We start from the raw sequence: 20,849 nt of genomic DNA, 5'->3' as shown, positions 1-20,849 counted from the left end.
TGAATCGTTATTTATGTTATTTCATAAACACTAAATTGACAACCCTGGATACACATGCAGGTTCGGCACATAATGACATAACAATCTATAAACATAACACCACAAATAAATTGATTGTATTGAGACAAACAATGTCTAATTCAAGCATTACATAAATGACGTTCTCTTTTCATTATTCTTTCAGCGTTTTGTTAAGTGAGTTACAGGTCTTTTGTTCGCATTGTTGCCTAATGATTTATGAGCACCTGATGAAATAATTGCTAACGAGTTTTTGCGGTCGACTGACGCCTTACAAATTAGCAATTTTGGGGCGTCGTAATTTCTAGAGCGTGTATATGGAGAAACGTCTGAAGGATAATGAAGATGGAAACTAGGAAAAACTTATTTCGCCTTGTATCCAATTTTAAACTTTAATAAACTGATGTTGGCTACGATATTTATAATTCGCGAACCTGTTTCAAAAGCGAACTCTGCTTTCGATGGCTTATCTAATTGTGTAGAGCAGTAGCCAGCAGCTCTATTGTAAATTTGTTGGACTGCTTTTGATAATTCAGCACCATTGGAAAACTTAAAAACCAAGTAATCTTTGATCAATTTCCATTTATGGCCTCTGAATAGCGAAGATGCAACAAAGTTATTGCCCGACATTTGTAACATCAAAGATTAATATCCAATTTATACTGTATTGCTGGAAACCATGCACGTCTTGCTTTCATTTTATGCTGTGAGATTATTAACGATCTCACTGGAGAATAAACGTTTTAGGTCATTTAGCCTATTTCATTTAACTGTGAAAACTTTCCAATGTGACAAACTTCTAGATGAGCGAGTAACCACCATGCATTATTTAGAACCACTCATTAATATAATTAAAAAAGTCAGCCGATATAGAACATACCGAAACTTTGGGGAAATTTATTTTAAATAACTCGCATATCAAGTGAACGCTGAGTTTTGCGAACATTTAAAAAAGCCAATTACATAATTAATCTAAACTTTGTTTATTAAAACTTCGAAGAATTTAAAACATAATAATTTTTCGAGCAAATTTAGCGAAATAAAGTTTTTAATTTAGAGCGAAGTTTAATGAGTCGGGGAAATTGTTTAATCGAATTGCCATTCTGTGGTACTATAGCAAATTCATCTAAGATCCATGAAATAGTTTTATTAGAATAAATAATATTTGTGCCGTTTTATGTTGCAGTTTTATTGCCATGCATGCAAAATCCATGCTGTTGGAAACTGGCTTATGTTCGCTGCTTCATGCCAGAAAAATCGATACCTAAGAACGATTTCATAACATATATAAAAAATATTGGTAGATCCTATGTTGGAGCGGTGGCAGAATTATGGGAGCGCCGAGGTCTTAAATAACGCTTTGGCTTCGGGTGGAAATTAGATTTTTATCGTGATAAAATTATTAATTATCTCGATTTTTTATCCTGTAACATCGTATTTCATATTCTGCAAACAGGAAAAATGACAAAATCTATATTGATTTATTCTAACTTTACCGAACCCAGGTAAGGGAAATCGTGCTTAAACTTGGAAATTTATGTAAAGCTCACACTGTAAATTTGCTTTCACCAGCGGATAAAACTGCAGATCTAAACCGAACTAAGCTCGTGCCAGTACATAGAGCTAATTACCACGCAAATATCTTCCACCAGTAAACTACACTGTTACCGGCTACTATTGTCCATTAGAATGTACAATTAATGACACCTCACACATATTGAAAAATGCCAAAAGAGTTGTAGTCATTAATCACCGCTGGTCGAAGGTAAAAATGGCAAATAAGTGAACTAAACAGAGTTCATTCAATATATTATTATGGTGTATTAAAACATTATTGGACTATTGTGGATTATACGATGGTGATGCAGCGTATTTGAGCCATGTGTAGGTGTATATCGGAAGCTTTAAAAGGATATTGTGGTCGTAAGGTTTTACTGCTAATGAAACGAAAAAAAAAACATTTACCATTAAAGTTCCATTGCAATTTTAAATAAAATTAATTCCAGCAGATGCTTGCTTTATGCTTAGGGCGACATTTCCGCTTATTAATATAGTCAACTTTCAGATTCATTTTTTAGATAGCCAGAAACGAAATGAAATTTTATATCATAATTCCAGGATATATCACTATCAAGGAATTATTAAACTTATAATGGAACTTTATAATTTTTCAGTGTTGTCCCTAGACGACTTTCGGCATGATTAATTTATCCTTGCTTTACAGCAACTTGCCAAATTGGGACCTAATTTATTAATGCGTTCCGGGTTAGGGAAAATCTCCCGGATATTGTTGTAGTTTAATGAATTACAAAGCCTGGAATGGGTGCTGGATATAATCCGTAACATATATGTTTATCCTTTATGTAATAGCATATTTAATGTTTTTGTAAATGTAAATGATTTCCTTAGAACGTGACTCATATCCATTGTCTCATTCTGTAATGGAAGCTATACTGACCAAGAAGTGCCAGATATTTTATCATTACCCGCAGTAATTTGTCTGTAACTCAGCCGCAAAGCGAAGACACGCCGCAAGAAAATAGATCAAATTTAAGCTTAACCCAGGATATAGACAGTCTCTACATTTTGGGACTTTTGTGAATCAGCAGAGGTAATTCGCATTTTACATTACACACTGTGACTGAAAATTACTACGACTTCCAACTGAAATGATGAAATTCAGTTTTATTTCAATGCGGTGATATGGAACGTAGTTTCAAGTCGTTTGGCAAAAGCACGAGTATCATCATATTCATATAATGTTCTTTTGAGGCGAGCCATTCATAATAGTGCAAGGAATATGTTTTAGTAAAATATTTCCTTGAAAGCTGCTGGCACAGCTATTCCCTACATAGGCGCTACATAAATAAACAAAGCAACTCTATTGCATTATGAATGACAATGTATGTAACTGTAGACCCTTACGCCGTACGAATATTCCTTGAAATATCCCTTTGTCTGACGAAAAGTATAGAGAAATACATGAAATGTTACTTAGTTAAGCCGTGTTGATTGGGAATGGCAAAAGTGCCACCTTATCATCCGTTTAAAGGGTTAAGTGCGAATAAGCATTATATTAAAACCTTAGACAAAATATAATCCTCCCTAATTGAATTTAAATGTTCCCAAATGTTAGGGTTTTCCATGTTAATTTGCGCAAAAAGGTACTTGTAACAAAACGTTGAATCTGCGTAGTGTGAAATGTTCAAACTGAGAAATTCTACCGACATTTTCATTGTGTTGCTCATTCAGAGCAGCTTTGAAACCTTAAAATTAAAACGATCATGCAATCAATATCGTAACCCATATCGCCAATTATAATGCAAATCCTACGATAACGTCAAATTATGTTTTAATATGTTATAGAAATCATTTCATTTTAATTAATGGTATAGCTGACCAAGCGCTTTAGACGGAAAGTTTAATTTAACGAGCAAGTTTGTATTTCTGATTTCAACGTCCCTGTTATCTCATTAAATTGTTGTTTTCATAATATTCCAACAAATTTCATTTTTGCAATCTTCAGGTGTTTACCCTACGTCCTGTGCAACATAGACAAATAGTTGTTAATTTAGTCTGAGGAAAGTGACAAATATGAATGCATGCTGCGGAAAGGCTCACATTTTCAAATTTTGATTCATTACGCCCTGAAGATAAAAAAAGCCACCCTTCATGTTTTTTCGATAAGCACTCAGAAATGCTTAAGCCGAAAATTAATTAATGGCGGAAATAAAATATCTCGAAATCTGAAATGAAGGGTTCAAAATTAAATGTACCGCAAACATTATAGTCTTTTGACTCCTCCTAATATGATGTGTCTTCCATCTATTGAAAACACAGAAGGGGTTGAAAAATTATAATTTTTGTCCATTAAGGGTCGAGTGGCTTTAAAAATTATATTCCAACGACGAGTTTTGGTTAATGATAGATTAATTTTTGTGACTTCATATTTTTAATCTTCTAAGATTCACATTGAAAATCAACAAAATGTTTTGATATTTTGCAGTTTATAATTTGGCAGCATATGACTCACCGCGTGTTATATAAAAAAGCTTCCGATATAAATTGGGTTGGAAATTACACTCAAGAAGTCTGAGTAGTTTATGAGCTATTGAAATTCTATTCGCTCGAATCCAAATTGGTTGGGAAAGTTAAAGATTTATTTGCCTTGGTGATCTCTGGACGAACTTTAAAAAGGGCAACTGTTTGCTTTGCAAAGCTTTGGAATTGCATGTACTTCATAAATGAGTTAAGGGTTCCGAAAACTAAGGAAATTCAATTAAAATAACTCACAATCCAATTACCTAAATACAGAAGCTTACAATGTCCGCAATGCGGGGAGGCGTTAATTGACCAGTCTTTCACGCCTAATTAATTGACGATAAAGGTGAATTTCATATTTTCCTTTACATGTGTGAAGCCCCGCAGTTAAAAGGGTTCAATTTAGATTAGTCTCCAGAGATTATAGAAAAATATTAGGGACAATTGAGATTGATTTATAGGAAAAAGCTGTGCGTTTTCGAATGCAAATTATTGGGTTAAATGATGGTAATAAATCTCAGGTTGTTTTACTTGATGTTTGGAGATCAACATTGAAATTAAGTGAAGAACTTTCAAAGACCCGGATAATATCTGAGTAACTGCTATAATATTGATTCCAGCCCCGAAATTATACATATTAGCCATAAATAATATTCCAGTTTCCGGTCTACTAAAAAATTGATATGACCCAACTGACCCATAACGCATAAAGAAATTTCAAGCTACTTAAATTAATTAGTTTTGAGCTGTTCGAGATACGTAATTTTTTTTGCTTTGCGAAAGATGAAAAGGAGATAAGCAAATTAGGCCCCTTACAACCCACTCAAAGTTCACACAAATTTACCACTCAAAGTACGTTTTCAGGTCAGAAATAAATTCCTCAGGTTTTCTAGGTTTCGCATATTACCCAGGTTGAGTGAAATAATGACTTTACAAAGTGGCCAGCGTTCGTACTTTAGCCAACTGCGCTAATGGCTCAAATGAGCGTGAGTAATGCGGGTAAATGACAAGCTAATTAAAATCAGAAGCAATGAAATCGAAATGCTAAGGAATTTATGAAAACTGCAAATCAGTCGGGGTATGGATTAAAAACTTGACTTTAGTTAAATCCTGCTGGCTTCAAAATTACGCTTTACCCAATCGAATAAGCCCAATAAGTGAGACTAAAATTGCTGAATTTGCTTTTGTTGACAGGTTGGTAATGTGAAACGATTTTGGGGGATAAAGGGATTACCAAAAAATCGCGTGAAGTAAAAATGTATCGCTGATTTCACAATTTTGACGAACGTTTCGAATCTAATTAATGCCTTGACAAGGTGTCCAATTACTGCCTTTCGAAACGAGGCTTCATTATAAGCTGGAAGCGAAAAAAACTGCATGTCTGAATATATGAAACGGAATTTCTAAATTTTTGACCGTCGAAATAAATGTTCTGAAGTCACGAGGCGTCCTGGGTTATTTATTACTAAAAAGGTTGGTCAATTAACGCGTACTCCGCATTGCGGACACTGTAAAATTCTATACATAGGTGACATAAACGGTGCAAAATTAAATGAACTTACTTAATTTTAAAAGCCGTGAAAACGCGGGTTTTAATTCGTTTTTCCGATACGTGCTTTTAGGACGTTCTACGGAAATGCTATATCAAAAGAGAAACTAAGTTTAATATTATTCTTGTCATGTGAAAATCATAGGCAAACAACACTTGCGGGTGTGGCACAAACTAAATTCAAACAGAGAAAAGAAAGTTCTGCAACTGTGCTTCGTTGCGTGATTAAAGTGATAGAGCTGATCGTAAAATTATAAAAATCCCGGGTTGAGAATTGAAAAATATTGCAGCACCTCATAAGGTTATTATTTAAAGATCAATAAACGCTTCAGAGCTTGAACCTTTAGCTGTTGGAAATAAAAGAGTTACAAAATCGGCTTAGCTTTTACCTTTTATCTCAAATTGAAACTTTTTGAAATATCCCATTATATTGGATACACTTTGCTTTCAGTGTTTCGAGCTACAAGTTATTGTCTCCACTCAACTAAAAATTTTCATTCAGCCGGTGATTCAAGAGTGCGATAAGGATTCCTTATTCTGCTCAGTTATGGATGGGTTTGAGAGATAGAAATAGTCGGATAGAGTTATATAAAATCAAAAAGGATCAAAGAGATGCACAACTGTTATTTAAAATATGAAACATCTGATGCGAAGGAATAAAGAAATGCTTCCCTAGTATCATGAAATATTGTCACTTGTAGTGGGAAAGTGTTTAACTACGGCGCTGGTAAAAGCTTTCGCACGTCAGGTCAACAGGTGAAGCTCTGTAAGTGTTTCAAATGGCATTGGAAAAATGTGAGGTACCTAATTCATTGTTAAACTGACTCTTCTGAACTCATGAAGGCATAAAAGGCGTTTGAGGGTAGAAGTGCATTTCTTCAATAGTTTGGCCAAATTGGGTCATGCTAATCTAACATTTGCCAAATTATCTTATTCGCCAAATTACCTCCATGCAACGTTAGGCAGTTTGAAAATGTTGCAGGAATAAATGAAAATATGAAAGTCACGGCCTTCTTTGTTGTTTTACCCGGAAAAGTGTTGATTTGCTAGTTTTCCGCATTGCGGACATTATATTTGATAATCTGGCGTGTCGCTAAAGATTACATTATTCCATTAGGCATTATAGGCATTTTACTATTGACACGGCGTTTAATGTTATTTGATACATTGAACAGTGTTTTGTCGTACGTCGGAAAATAAATTACGGAATTGACTGGCCAATATTTTTAGATGTTCCAATGGCTTGTTCAGTTGGTGATCGAAAGTGCAAGTTGGATTTTTGTTAGCATTGTATATACAGCTTGTTGCAAAATGGAGCATTTGATGAAGTTGTTGCAGGGAAATCTGTAAACTATTTCGCACATTGATGTTGGCGCCTAGTCGGCTTTTTAGGCTAAAAAGGCATTTGTTAAAGCGCAATTGGAAAGTGAATTAATTTGTGGGCCCATGGAATGCGTGTTTCGAACCTGTTGCTTTTGCAGAAAAACTACGCAAAAATCCTGGAAAGTTCGAGCCAATGAATTGATTCAGAAAAATGAGAGAAACTTACTAACATTTCCAGACGCTGAACAACAGCAAAGCAAACATACTAGATTTCCCAAATGGGGTTCCTAGGATAATTTTCAGCTAGTTTCTCATTTAAGAATTCAGATCAGATTAATTGTCATTGCTTTGGTTGGCGAAGACGCCAGAAAGATTTTGGTGGTAATTTAATCGAAATAATGGTCAATTAAGGCGCCAACCGCAATGCGGACACTGTCTTGAGTGGAGACGAAATGCACTGAAACCATTTACGGAGCTCTTCTTAATCGACTTCCTATCACTTGAAGTTTATTAAGAAGGTTTGTTACATCGCTTTGCGCTGCAGCGGTCTAGAGATAATTGTCGCGCTGCAGAACACCGCAACTTTATCTGATCTGAAACGGAATAAAAGTTGGATCAGTACCTGACTTGGCGCTTGACTGAGTTGTTGCGGTCAGAGTTGCGGCGGAATTCGGTGGAGTGTGATTAATTCTGATAGCTTCCAGTTTTGGTACCGGCAGTAAACCGGGAGCTGACATACTGGCTGGTACTGCCGAGGCAGGCATCATAAGAGTCGACATAGTCAGCATTTCGGCTCATAAATTGATCCAAAAACACTTAGAATTTGTTTGATGTTTCGCGCTCAAAGTTGTCCGAAGACGCGGCTACTCAGCTACTCAGCTACTCAGTGTCGCACACTGGCACACGGGCCGCAACTCAAAGACTGCATAACGCGAGTTGTCTGTGTTGTGTCGCGTTCGTTCGGGGGTAGAAGGACGTGGGGGAGGAACAGTTATAGTGGCCGTGTTGGTGCGAACGGCGGGTTATTCCAACTGCGGCAAACTGGCATCAGCTTCGGCGCTCTTCGCGCACTGTTTGTGGATCTCTCTTAATAGGCTGCAGGAGCGAAATAAATCATAAACTAGGCCTTCGAAGGGATAACTCAATTTTAACCACTTATTTACGTCCTCCTTCTAACTGCACACTTTGTCCCATTTGACATCTCCCATTATACAGGGTAGTTGACATGTATGGAAACGATTAGTTCCCAAAGTAACACGCCAAGAATCTTAACCCCATTACATACCGTTACTGATATCGCAATAGAAGGGCGCGAGTTTTCACATCGTCTGTTTCAACAAGCAACGTCTCCATTGATAACCCGTCGACTTTCTTCAAATCATGAAAAAAGCTCCCAAACACTGGCACAGCAGAGACCAAAATCCATTCAAAAATATCCTCGGAAATGTCTACAAATGTTTGGGAGTCATCATCAAATTATCCATATTTTTCATTTTGTAACAACAATTCAACAGTTAGTTTTCATATCGTTTTGAAGAAAAAAATTACGTTGTGATGAAACAGATATTTTTATCTCCCAACAATAAATCCGAAAAAAGGGCCATAACACTCGCACAACAGCTGCAATCCTCTAAAGAATGTCTTGAGACGTTTGCAAATCACCATCAAACGGTTTTATTTGGTTAATTCGTTACTTTTTCGAACTGTTTCACAACTTCGAACAACTATTCCGCACTACGTTTTCCTTTCGTGATCCAGAAAAAATCAATTAAGTTGTGATGAAAGAGGTGTTTTTATTTTGAAAATAAACTTTTCCCCGGAGGAGTGAACGTCGTAAAAATGGAACCCAATAACGTTTTTTTCAGCGGTTAATAGACAGAATCGTAAAATCCCCTTTCCATTCTCCCAGGAGGCAAACTTGTCTGCCTTTTCTGCTGGTTTTGTTGTTTTCTGAAATACTATCCATTGTGCAAAATAACTTAATGTCACACATCGACATTAAAAATAAACATCTGTAGCAAATTGCAAATAAAATGTCAGCGACCTCAAAAAATCTGCAACCAAAGAATATTAAAATGCCCTTTCCCTTACAACAGCCTTAATATACATACACTCATGGACGGCAAAGCAGTAAAAATTCCCATACATATCAGGATTTAAATGAATCTGGAAACTGCTAAAAACTTGCACAAAGGACCCACACGTGACAAAATTAATGCTCATTTAGAGTCCTGCTTTATCAGTATTCACAACTACATTATTTAGTAACAGAGTTTCGTCGAATTTAACTTTGAAGAGAATTTAACATTGACTTTGAGGTGATTGCAGCATAGATTTATTTCAGCATTTAAAAGTCGATTATTCAAGCATATTTGAGCTCCATTTTCCAGATGAGCCTGTGCCGAGATGCTCTAGAGATAGCCTGTGCAAATAATGCAAATAATTCATCTGCAGAAGTAGAATAATCCAACACGTGTCCTGTTCTTCAAGACTTCAAATTTCGAGAACATGAGGTTTGAACCTTTATGTATATTTTTACCGTCTTAGCTTGTCGTTGCAGGATAATAAAAGTGACTTTATAGCAGTAAAATATTATATTAAGCAATTTTCTAGAGATCGATCATTTTTAAGTGAAATTAGGACAGCCCAAGAGTTGATGTAAATAAATAAATATTTAATGAGACAGAACGCAATAAAAATTAATACGTCTTTCGATCAAGGCAAATGGCATTTTAATGATTTTCCAGATAAAACTACCGTTGTGACGTCGTTTCCAACTAAGTGAGTAGATCGGCTCCTTTGTTCGAAAATTATTCCTTAAATAGGCCAAACTGTACCGTCGCAATCTGGAAACCGGCAAAACTTTTAATTAACTAATTGGCATCATTCGATTGGAATTTGCCAACACACACAATACCCTACTGAAATTCAGAAAATTTTCAAAAGCCTCATAATTAATCATAATTTCAATTGGAAATAAATATTACAAAAGCAGATTTTCGTCTAGTCATTTCCACCTTTTCCCACATATTTACAACAGCCGTTAATAGGATATGCACCCTTCAATCCAACGAAATTAAATAGAGGTGTTTGACACAAATATCAAACTTAACGCCGCTATCGTAGAAAAAGCAGCAAAATGTATATAAAATTTAAATTTTCGTAGAAAAAACAAGTTCAGCATTTTTCACTACTCTTGCCTTTCTAGTTTTTGAAATATATCTCTCGAAAAATGCATTTTAACTGATAAAATAGCAATCGGGCAGCTCAGGATGAATCGATGAATCACGGGATCGTTTAATAACTATGATGTTTCATTTCCGACTGATCAAATAACGAGAACTTAATCACTATTAGATGCTGATTTAAGGCAGGTTTAATTGGGCAAAGCTCAATAGCAATTTCGTTTGTCCAAATGCTCAGTTGTAATGCTAATAAGATTATTTTTATAAATACGACAACGATTACGGAAAAAATAGAAATTAATGTGCTATCCGCTAATTGATTTAATTGTTAGTAATAAGATTGTGGATGTGTTTTGCAGGCTTTAGCACATAGGACTAATATATTTAGCAGATAAATATTAGACAATATCGAATCTCGTCAAACACATGCGTAACGGACCTGTTTGACTGATATTATAACCGTTAATTAAATGCTGACTTAAATTAGCATGTATTCCAATTCCACGATAATTGGCAACTACATATATGGTTTGAACATTAAAACACTTCTGAATATCGGTTGAACTGCCCGATTTTGATTTATTCCAATTTAATAACTATTTAAAAATGATATTAATAATTAGTAAACCATGGCATGGAAAGTTTGGATATTGAAATTCAATACAACATACAATCAAATGCGGAGAGAACATTGGGATTTTCCCGAAGTAAATCCTTATCATTTTATATGGAAATGGTGGCATGTTGTTGGCATTGCCCACAAATCTAATAAGTAAATTTTAAAATGGCACCAGATAGTGAGGCAAATATAATGCGAGTTCCGATATTTGACTAAAATATGGGTGAAATCTTCGGCTACATTGTTTTGTGTTTGTTTTACGAGCGCGTATATAATACAGAAGAAGCATTTCTCTATCATGGTCCCTTTACAGCCGAAACCAGGTCAATAAAAGCCAACTTTGTTTCAATTCCCTTCAATGAAAATGTCTGCACAATGTAGTGCTGCATTGTGATGTACCCTTTAAAATTTAAAGTCTTTTGTAAGCTGAGCCGTATCTTGCGTAGCTATTAATAATGCAGATACACATAAAAGGGCGTGAGCCAATTTGTTGTTCAAACTAATTTGCACGGTTATGTTAAATATTTATAACCTTTTTTTGAAAGCGACTTGCAAGGTTGGGCCCTGGCTAGATATTGGATAAAACTCCCCGGAGATTCTCGGTAGCACGCACAACATGTAACACTGCAGATGCACACGCATATTTTCGGTTTAATGAGGCTCTAAAAGAAAAAAGGGGAGCGCCATTACAAAGCGTTTGTTCTTAACTATTTTTCAATTTCGCCTTGCCTCATGAGCTCTGAACAAAGAGAAATCTATATTGGAGTTTCTAACTTTTTTTAGAAAGCACAATACCGAAATTTGTAAATAGATGTAAACGAAGCACCCTGTCTGGAAACGAACATTTCAGACTCTACTTTTGGGCTTTTGGCCTATCGCCGTACAGGATGTCTTGCATATCGTATTAATAATATCAATTTCGCTGAAGTACGCGAAATATCGGTTGCTCTAAAATGTTCGTGCCCCATGGGAAAACTTTCCCATTTTTCAGTCCAGAAAATAAAATGTTTCATATCACATAATGTTTTTGTAACTAGGGGCGTAAACAAACTGAACTCCATCGTCAATATTTGCCCCATAAATATTTTAATATAACCGGCAATGTATACAAAATGTTGAGGAGAATTTTATGGGCCTCTTATTATTGTAAAACAAAACATGATTTTAACAGTTTCAGAATGTGGGCTGAAACTACTTGAAATTATTCAAAGCTGTATATGTAACGAGCCATTAAGCAAGTTTTGTAGAGTAAAAAACGCCATTTAATTAAATTAAGCTCCTATCATCACACAATTAGCAGCATGGCACTTTATCTGCAGACAACTCTGTTGGTAATATTAATTCACATTATCTTCCATATATTTACCCTGTCTCGCTCGATAATAAACCTGCTACTATGGTTGCATGTTCCCCTTTGTTTCATCCTAAGCACAAATTAACTAATGCTTTTACTTAAAAATGTTTCAGGTTTTATAACGAGAAATTATGATTTCAGGGTGAAAGTCGGCCAAGATTTTAATAATCTAATTATACACGCAGAAAACATCACTAACGCATGAATTTTGGCTGCTTAGTATTTTTTTATTCCCGCTTTGCATCAAATTTCTAAATTAACACACCGCACGCACAGAACTTAGACTCACGTGAGACGCAGGGCTGGCATATCACCACAGATCTGACAATTTAACAGGAATTTTATCATTCAAATCTTTACTATTATTAACTTGCACGTATAAATATATTTATTTAAACACGATTAGCACAAAAACAAAATCGAAACTTCACCAACAGTGGAATTTAATTTTCAACCATGTTACTGGAAAATATGTGCAATAAATATGAATGCAGCAAAAAAGCCAACAAACAATTTCAGTGTGCAAGAATTTACAAAGTTTTGTATGCTATGCGGCGTATTTTAATTTTAGAGAAATGCAGAATATTGTCGAAAAATTGACTATTACAATTCATGAAAGCGGTCCACAGAACATCAATAAGTCTTCAAGCAGCATCATTGTGGTATGATAATGGATGCAACCATAGTTTACTCGAAACGTCAGGAAAGGCTTTCCAGTGTATGTGGATCCTTTTTTAAATAAAGCAAATGAGCATATTTTACTGGATCATCATTAACTCCCCTGACTCGAGTACGCACTGTACAGGGTGCCCTAAAACCAGTCCCAATGGGCCCAGGAAAATGTCCCTTTTAATTATATTTAGGTGATTTAATTAGGGAAGTTTCTAAGCTGCTTAGCTAAGGCCTTTTTGAAATTTACTGCAAAATAGCTACTTCTGCTTATTTATACTCGCTTTCTCTTCATGATAATCCGTTACATAAGGATTTAATGTAATTTAGATGTTTGGCTATGCTTCTATGAAACTGATTTATCGGCGCTGGCGTTTTATTTTTCTTTATATAAATAGCGACTGAACCGTAGTCCATCCCTGTTGAAAGGAAACACGAATGAATATCTTAGATAATACCGACGCTGCTCTTTTTGGAGTTCCAGTTAGAGTTAAATCCTTTGATGTTCCCCTTACTACTCATGTAAAGTTAAATATACTCGTAATATTTTCATGTTATCAAACTCGGGCACTATTTGAATAACCATCAAGTTAATTACTGCCTCAAAAAGCCACATATTTATTCCACATTTGGTTGTCTTGTTCCAGCCGAAATATGATTAGCCAATAAAGTGATTGAGGTCGTTTTTGTTGCTAGAAATTGCGATAGTTTCTAAAATCCAGTGGTCAACATCAACTCAATTTTTCTAATTACAATGCATAATAATAATAATGGATTTTTAGTGTTCTGTGTCGATTATCATGGCATATTTTCTTATCTTGTAATTAACTTTCCAATCATTATGCAAAGTATTTAATCGCTTTTTAAATGGAACGTCACATAAATATATCCACGACTATAATCTTTGACCCCTTTTACATTATTCGCCTGGAACTTTTCATGCCCATATAAATAACGGCCCTTACGGAATAAAATATTCCACATAGTATAGTTGGGAGACTGCAAAATTATAATTTGTGTCTATAATTAATAAGAACGAAACATTTCTTTTAAAGCCAATGACACACGATGGAAATATGCGTACCGGGTTATAAGTAGGTAAATATGCAAATAAGAGTTAGGCCAACACGCATATTAGAAAAACATGTAAAAGGGTGTTTCAATAATATATTTTCCATAAAGAGCTTTCGTGTACTTATCTATATCTCCTAGAGTTATACATGATGACCCAAGTTCTGCGTTGCGTTGCATTTGAAATGTCTTATAAATGTACTACTCGTATAAACTAAGTAACTGCAGGTTGAAAGTCTAATATATAATTTTCGTGTAAAAACATATATTGGGACCTCATCGAAATATGAAGTCTTGCAAAATATAACATGAAAATGATTATAGTACATTGCAAAATTTGGGTATTTTCTATTTGCATTTGATAAAGCTAATTAAGCGGTCAAGTAACAATGTTCATATCCAGAATTTTTAATTGTGAAACATTTGAACAATAGTTCACCTCTTTACTAATTAAGTAGCCAACTAGTTAGATTCATGAGTTAAAAATATAAATTGTGTTGCGCCGTATAAATTACAAGTGGTATTAGCATGAAACATAAAGACACGCAATAGGTGGCGTTTTAAATTCCAGAAAAAGTGAACTCTCACAGCACGCATAACAAATCAAGCAGGTAAATTAAATATGTCGCAGTCTCGTTCCCAACAAGAAGTGGCCATCAGGGATCGGTGTTTCATCGGGAATAATATTTGCCAGGCTGGTACTTAAAATGTTTCAAATAACATATAGGTACTGACCGCTGTTGAGCAAAATATTGTTTGTATTAAGCTTTGCTCGAAGTTTAATGAAAACAAAATCGTTATGTGCAGTGGCATTGTAAATCCCCCTGATACAAAATGAACAACGCGAAACCCAGCAAATTTACCAGGTTGATACATAAGTGGAAAATTTAGTAGCCGATTAAACACACTAGTAAGTGCATGTAAAGTAAATCGATGCATACACCAGAGTACGTAACTGAAGCATATCATAAAACTCGTGCTTTTCACGATTATCACAAACTAAATATAGTATGAAAATTCTCTCTATGTTATACCAGAATGATGCGTTTACGCGTTACGTCGCAAAAGAGTATAGAAGCAAATTAATTCCCATAGCTTCAAAAGTGCAAATTTACATAAAGCCATAATCTTACCGCAGAGTGTGAATATCAAAGTAAAATTTGCATTAAACCGAACGCATTTACAAATCGCAATCTTAATGTTGGAAATAAATTACAATATAAAATTAATTGCAAGGGTTGTATGTTATTAAAAACACAAATTAATTATGTACATAATCCATTGCGATATGACACACGTTTTCTTTATACACAGTGTATGCATAGATTATCAGAAGGCACAGCGATTTTGTGAACGTCGCATTTGGTTCTTTATACTGTAGGAAAGTTCCAATTCAAGCAGCAACATTTTCCAGCCCATTTCCCCAGTTGGTATTCTATCACTGTCCAACTGGATAAAATAGCAGCAGGTTCTTAGCTAGTCAGAGCTCATGCTGAGGATGGTTAACTAAATAGAAGAAAATCCACTTACTTGAAGTATCAGGTTTTGGAGGGTTGGTCATAATAGGTGCAACAATGGCGGGTGTAGTTTTTAGCTGAACAGGAACAGCAGTTACTGCCGCTTGAAGATTTGGAGCAACGCTGGTATTAACAGGTTGCTGCGTTATTATTGAAGGTACTGCCAAAAGTGTAGGTGGATTTCCTGAGGTTGTCACCGAAGAACTGGACACCCATCCGGTCTTGAGATCCTGCAAAAAATTGATCATATTTATTGTTCGTTAGTTGCAGCGCAATTGAAATGCAATATATCTAAATGAGACTTAAACATTTTCCCTGCGAAGTCGTCATCATTTTAATGCATCCCCAGTTTATGCACTTGCAATTTTATACCAGTCGTCAAGGTTTTACTACCAGTCTATTGGGTTATATCGTCAACTCACAGTTTGGTTTATATTTAGGCATATCCTTTAAAAATTATTAGGTTGATGGCGACAGTTTTCTGGATTGGATTGCCTTGCAATTAAGTGGATGGATTTAGTTGTAGAGAACTGTAGCGTATTACTGAATGAATATTCATAAATTTATTTTTTGTAACGCTACTGAATTATTTTGCCAATGGCAATTCCAGATTTATTCGAATATTTCCGGGGTAAACGGATATTAGTTCTTTTTATAGAGGATTGCCCCGAAATATATTGGATTGCTCAGTTTGCCTGATTTTCCAAGGCGTTCTAGAGGTGTTCCGCCTCAACGTGTCATGGGCGCGATCAGCGTAGACAAATTAATATTTTTTTGCAAAACACTACGAGCAAACCAAAAGTTTCGCTGATATTTTTCACAAAAGATTTGGGATTATTTTGAACTAAATGCACACCCTGAAAGTTAGATCACTGGTGGACGAATCGACATATATAAGTCCAGTGTATTTGTGAGGTGATTTATTTACATTTGCACGAAACTAAAAATTGCCGAATAATTTATTTTCGCTGCTCGACAACACGGCTGTAAACCGCATAATTCAAATAATCCAGTTTGCTCAATCTACATTATCCTAAAACTACGTTTATCAAATTTAGTATTTCAAAGAGAGTTATTTGTTCTATGCGAGCAAGCTTGTTGCAAAATCTTTTCAAAGCGAAGGCAAACCTGAATAAATGATTTAACTCTAACTTAAAGGCTTTCGTTGTCAGGCCCCGACAGACAAATGCTTTGTTTCTTTTGATTATTGAATTCTTGACATAGTGCAAAAGAGCAATATGATACCAAGTCGTCGACAAGGAATTCCAATATATTTGCATTCTTTTTATTCTTTAAACTCCTTTAAAATTTGATTCTTCAAAGACGCATTACAAAAATAGGACAAACGCGTTTGAAGTATTGATACGAAGCAACAAAGACATATTGATCTGTCCCTCAAAACGCTTAAAGTTCTTTTCAGAAGACGACAAAAATAGGCAAGATTTCGGATTACCACATTTTTGGAAGTGACGCAGAAAATGTTTCTGATGGAATAGTACAAAGTCATGTATGAAATTGCACAGAAAAACTTTTCGTTATTATTAGGATATGCAAATAAAATGTCACGTGCCGGAAGTTTTGCTTCATTTTCCTATTTAACACATTTGAAATGGTGAGAAAAGCGTCTAAACTGAAAACAATGAACCAAAAATATGAAAGCCAAGAAGTAGAAATTGCAATTTCCTTTACTTAATGCAGGTCCGCTAGGGTTGGGATTTTCCCTTTTCTAATTTCCCACTCTAATGGTTTTTGATTTAAAACTGTAATATACCGTGAATTGTAAATATTAGAAACCTGGCATCTCAGCGCTATCCCGAATATCTCTTAAGTTTTGCGGCAGCACAATAATATTCCATCGTTAATTGTTAACTCGGAGTTGGTAATGCAAAGTAGACTAAGTAAGTGAGGCATATCGCAGTGACAACGATATTTAAATTTGAATAGGTGGGTGATAAGTACCTGCTTACATCTTCGACATAGAACTTTCACAATTTTGGTATGTGATGATAACTGCAAAGCTTAATATTTGCGTCGCCCTAGCTGTAGTTAATTAAACTCCGAAAAACAATTTTGGCCGTTTGGCGCAAATTATCTCATTCTTTCCTAATAAAAAATAAAATTATGTCAACGATTGTGAATATATCCCTAGCAAATCATTCCCGAATTCAGTATTTTGATGAAAATAGTGGGCACATGCCCATAAAACAAACACATAAAACGTCTTAGAACGCTGGAACAATGAGTTTTCATGTGCATTTAGAAGGAACTACTAAAGCAGATACAATGGCACAGTCATTGTATTTTGCAAGTACAAATTGGGCAGCAGATTGAAGCGTAAAGTCTCAAATTAGAAACAAATAAATTGGTGCATTTAAATGCAAATTTAAAAAGATAAAAGTCTTTGACATTACGAGTGGGATACGAAATTTCTCTTGTTGCCACTTTTCATGCTGAACGCAATGCATTTTGAACCATCCAGTTTTATTGCCAATTCTAATAATACATTAGATAACGATGCCTTGCAGTCACAAATTGGGCTACCGCCATGAAATTTTCTTGTGCTGATAAAAGAGACGTAAAGAATGCATTTTCAAAAGCGAGCTTCCTCGAGATTATTCTAAGAAGTGTGCCTTTTGGATACCTAAATTCAATTTAAAAGAAGAGAAGTAGAATTGTATGTTATACTCTACGAGATATTCCGGAACTCAATTGGCTATAATTTTCCTCAAATACAAGCTTTTTATGAATATGTAAAACGCATGAATCGCTGAAATGGGATTTCTGCATTGCGGAATAAATAATTTCAGTGAAAACATCCATTTAGCTTTGTGTCAATGGATAGATACATTGTTGGGTAACGAATTGAAGATGCATAAGTATTACTATGTTGGAAGAACCACAGAACGCCTCGAGATTTGGGTGGAGGAAGGTTTTCGCTAGTTAAGGTTACCAGGCGTTTCTCTATGGAACAAATAGAATGCCATCAGTTCATACTGTGCAGATATTTGCGCAAAACGGCTCTCTTTGTCTATCCTGCAAACAAAACACGAACATCCATAGACTGTAGGGTTTGGGCGTGCCGATGCGTATGTGATAGTGTACAGGTGTGTCATTAACAGTATTCGCAGGAAATGAGCAGTTAAAACAAATACGGGCGCATAAAGAACGCCTGTCACATTTATAAATATGCAAGCCCCCATGAACATACTTTGCCAGTTTAGTAGCAGAAATTTTCCGCAAAGTGCGGTTTTAGGGTTTGAAACTGTTTACTAATACATGGAATGTTTCACACCAAAGACCGACCTTAGTGGAAGAGTGAATATAAATGCATTGGCGCCTACTCTCATGTACATGTTAACTATAGAAACGAATCAATTTCATTACCACTTGGCAAGATACAGCATTTTGGAAAGTCTTTTCATTACAGTGTTTTTTTCAATTTTCAACTTTAAATCATTTGATGGCATTTCCATCTTTCAACATATTTGCACGTGACAAAGTTGTTAGTTTCAAAATTCCTTTATGAGTACACATTATTTCGGTAAAATAAAATCAACTTTCCGTTGGCAAACTCCAACAAGCCCCGACTAAAGCAACAAATTTCGATGAGCTAAAATGGCATAAACGTACAAAATAAAAGCCATTGATTTGTTTTGAAAAGCTTTCCATTCCATTAAAATGTTTCCATATACTTGCAAAGTAATTACTCATTCAGACTTTCCATCAGTCACAGAAAGTAGATTTCAAATTGCACCCAATTCAGTTTATCTTATAGCACTAAAAGCTTGTGCAATTGAGAGTGTATTTTTAATAGGAAATATGTCGGAGGCAATCAACGCTCATTAATCGTTTAGCAGATAAAATATAAACAAATATCTGCAATTTAGATAACCTTCAACGACTCTAGAACAAGAATTATTTATCGTGAGTTTGGGGCAATTGAAAATGTTTTTCAAGCAACAAGAAGACATATTCGCATGAGTATTCCAAATTACTTAAACAAATGACAAATTTAACGCAGCAGAAACGTGAAAATGGAACAGTTCGGTCGCTGGCAACACATTGTCCCATGGTATATTCCCGGTTTAAGACATCATTTTTTATGGAAATATCCAGACATGCAACATGGCGTGATGAACTGTGACAACATATAATAATAGAGCCCATAACAATATTTTTTCAGGTACCTCTTTTTTCCTGTGTGTTTTTTTGTAATTAAACGGAATGGTGCTTTATCAATTTAAAAGACGTTGCGTTCCATGCCAAATATCGCGCGCCAAGCAAAAGACTGCCTTAGAAGCAAAAAATATAAAATTACAATCGCCGGAACCTCGAATGTGACCTTTATGAACTTAACGGCAGGTTTAACGTTAACTGTCTGTTCTTAATAAACAGGAAGGTAGCGAATAAAGGTTAACCATATACATATCGTTAACACAAAAATGATTCTTTTGCTACCGCTTTACTTTATTTAGAGGCCCATTAAACCTTATTTCATTAGAAAATCACGTGATGGAAAAATCCAAGTTGCGAAAATAGCGCCGAATAGGCACAATGGGGAAAATGATTGAAATAATAATTGCCACTAGATTTGGTTTACCCGCCTTATACTGCCGTCATTACCTAAAGTTGTACTAATCTATGCAGCAGGGTAAATTTATATCTAACACGAAGGAAGTAAAGTGTTGTAATTTGCTTGCTTTAGTTACCTTTTGATATATGCATGTTAATAAACTAGTTATTCAAATCAAATCTAATAAAGACGTGCACATTTGCAAAATACCTTTAAGAGAGAAAGGAACTTGAAGATGTTCAAGTTTTCAAATAGCTGTCTGTATTTCTGCACTAAAAATAGTTCCTAAGCAACTGAACACTAGAAAACGTTTTATTCATACCAGTCATTAACCTTCAAGAACGTATTAAAGTCACGTGCTTTAAACAAATTAAAACATAAAATTTTTGTGGAAATTACAAACCTCGAAATATAAAAAAGAAAATTTATGCTCAATAAAAGCCGAAAGGGACGGCAGCTTTTTCTTCAATATCTAGTAAAAGTCAAGTGTAAATTTATTTTGCCTGAAATTAAAAAGTAAATTTTCATACTTGCCCATTTGAATTCCTCCTTTAGCCTTTCTTGATTGTTTCAAATGTAATACAGGTCAACAATGGTTTTCAAGTATTTTTTTGAACAGATTCACAAAATAAATCCCAATTTTATTAACAAAATAATATAGACGCTGTTTCAATTTCTGTTGCAAGTGGCAGGTTTTGTCGGTAACGGTGCGGTTTTTAATTGTTCTTAATTATACAGGTATATAGCGAAAAATAAGTTTGTTGTTTCAAACTGGCAAACAAACAACAAAATCTCATTTTTAATGCACGACATTTCAAAACTGGTATGTTTTCACCCAAATTGGAATTTCCAAAGGACTGAATGAAAGTTTAAAAAATAATTTTCTCTCTTACTGCGAAATAACAGTCTGCTGGATTTCCTAAGGGCAAT

General features: G+C 35.1%; 1 protein-coding gene across 4 annotated transcripts in view; it reads right to left on the bottom strand.

Moving 5' to 3' along the window:
* Window positions 1-20,849, bottom strand: part of LOC109532942 (cytotoxic granule associated RNA binding protein TIA1) — a 98,200-nt gene that overhangs the window by 8,049 nt on the left and 69,302 nt on the right. For 3 of the 4 annotated variants that reach the window (XR_007282460.1, XM_048670564.1, XM_048670563.1), the window contains exon 4: window positions 15,360-15,576. Coding sequence is in view for 3 of the 4 variants with exons in the window: in XM_048670564.1 (XP_048526521.1) it covers window positions 15,360-15,576 (217 nt within the window). In the remaining variant the exon portion in view is untranslated. Of the gene's footprint in view, window positions 1-7,553; window positions 7,946-15,359; window positions 15,577-20,849 lie in introns of those variants that run through there. The other variant, XM_048670565.1, reaches the window with a different exon arrangement.

Source organism: Dendroctonus ponderosae, unplaced genomic scaffold, assembly GCF_020466585.1.
Source record: "Dendroctonus ponderosae isolate FM_Combo_2020 unplaced genomic scaffold, Dpon_F_20191213v2 Dpon_F_20191213_1, whole genome shotgun sequence".
NCBI lineage: Eukaryota > Metazoa > Arthropoda > Insecta > Coleoptera > Curculionidae > Dendroctonus > Dendroctonus ponderosae.
This window is presented reverse-complemented; position numbering and strand designations above follow the sequence as displayed.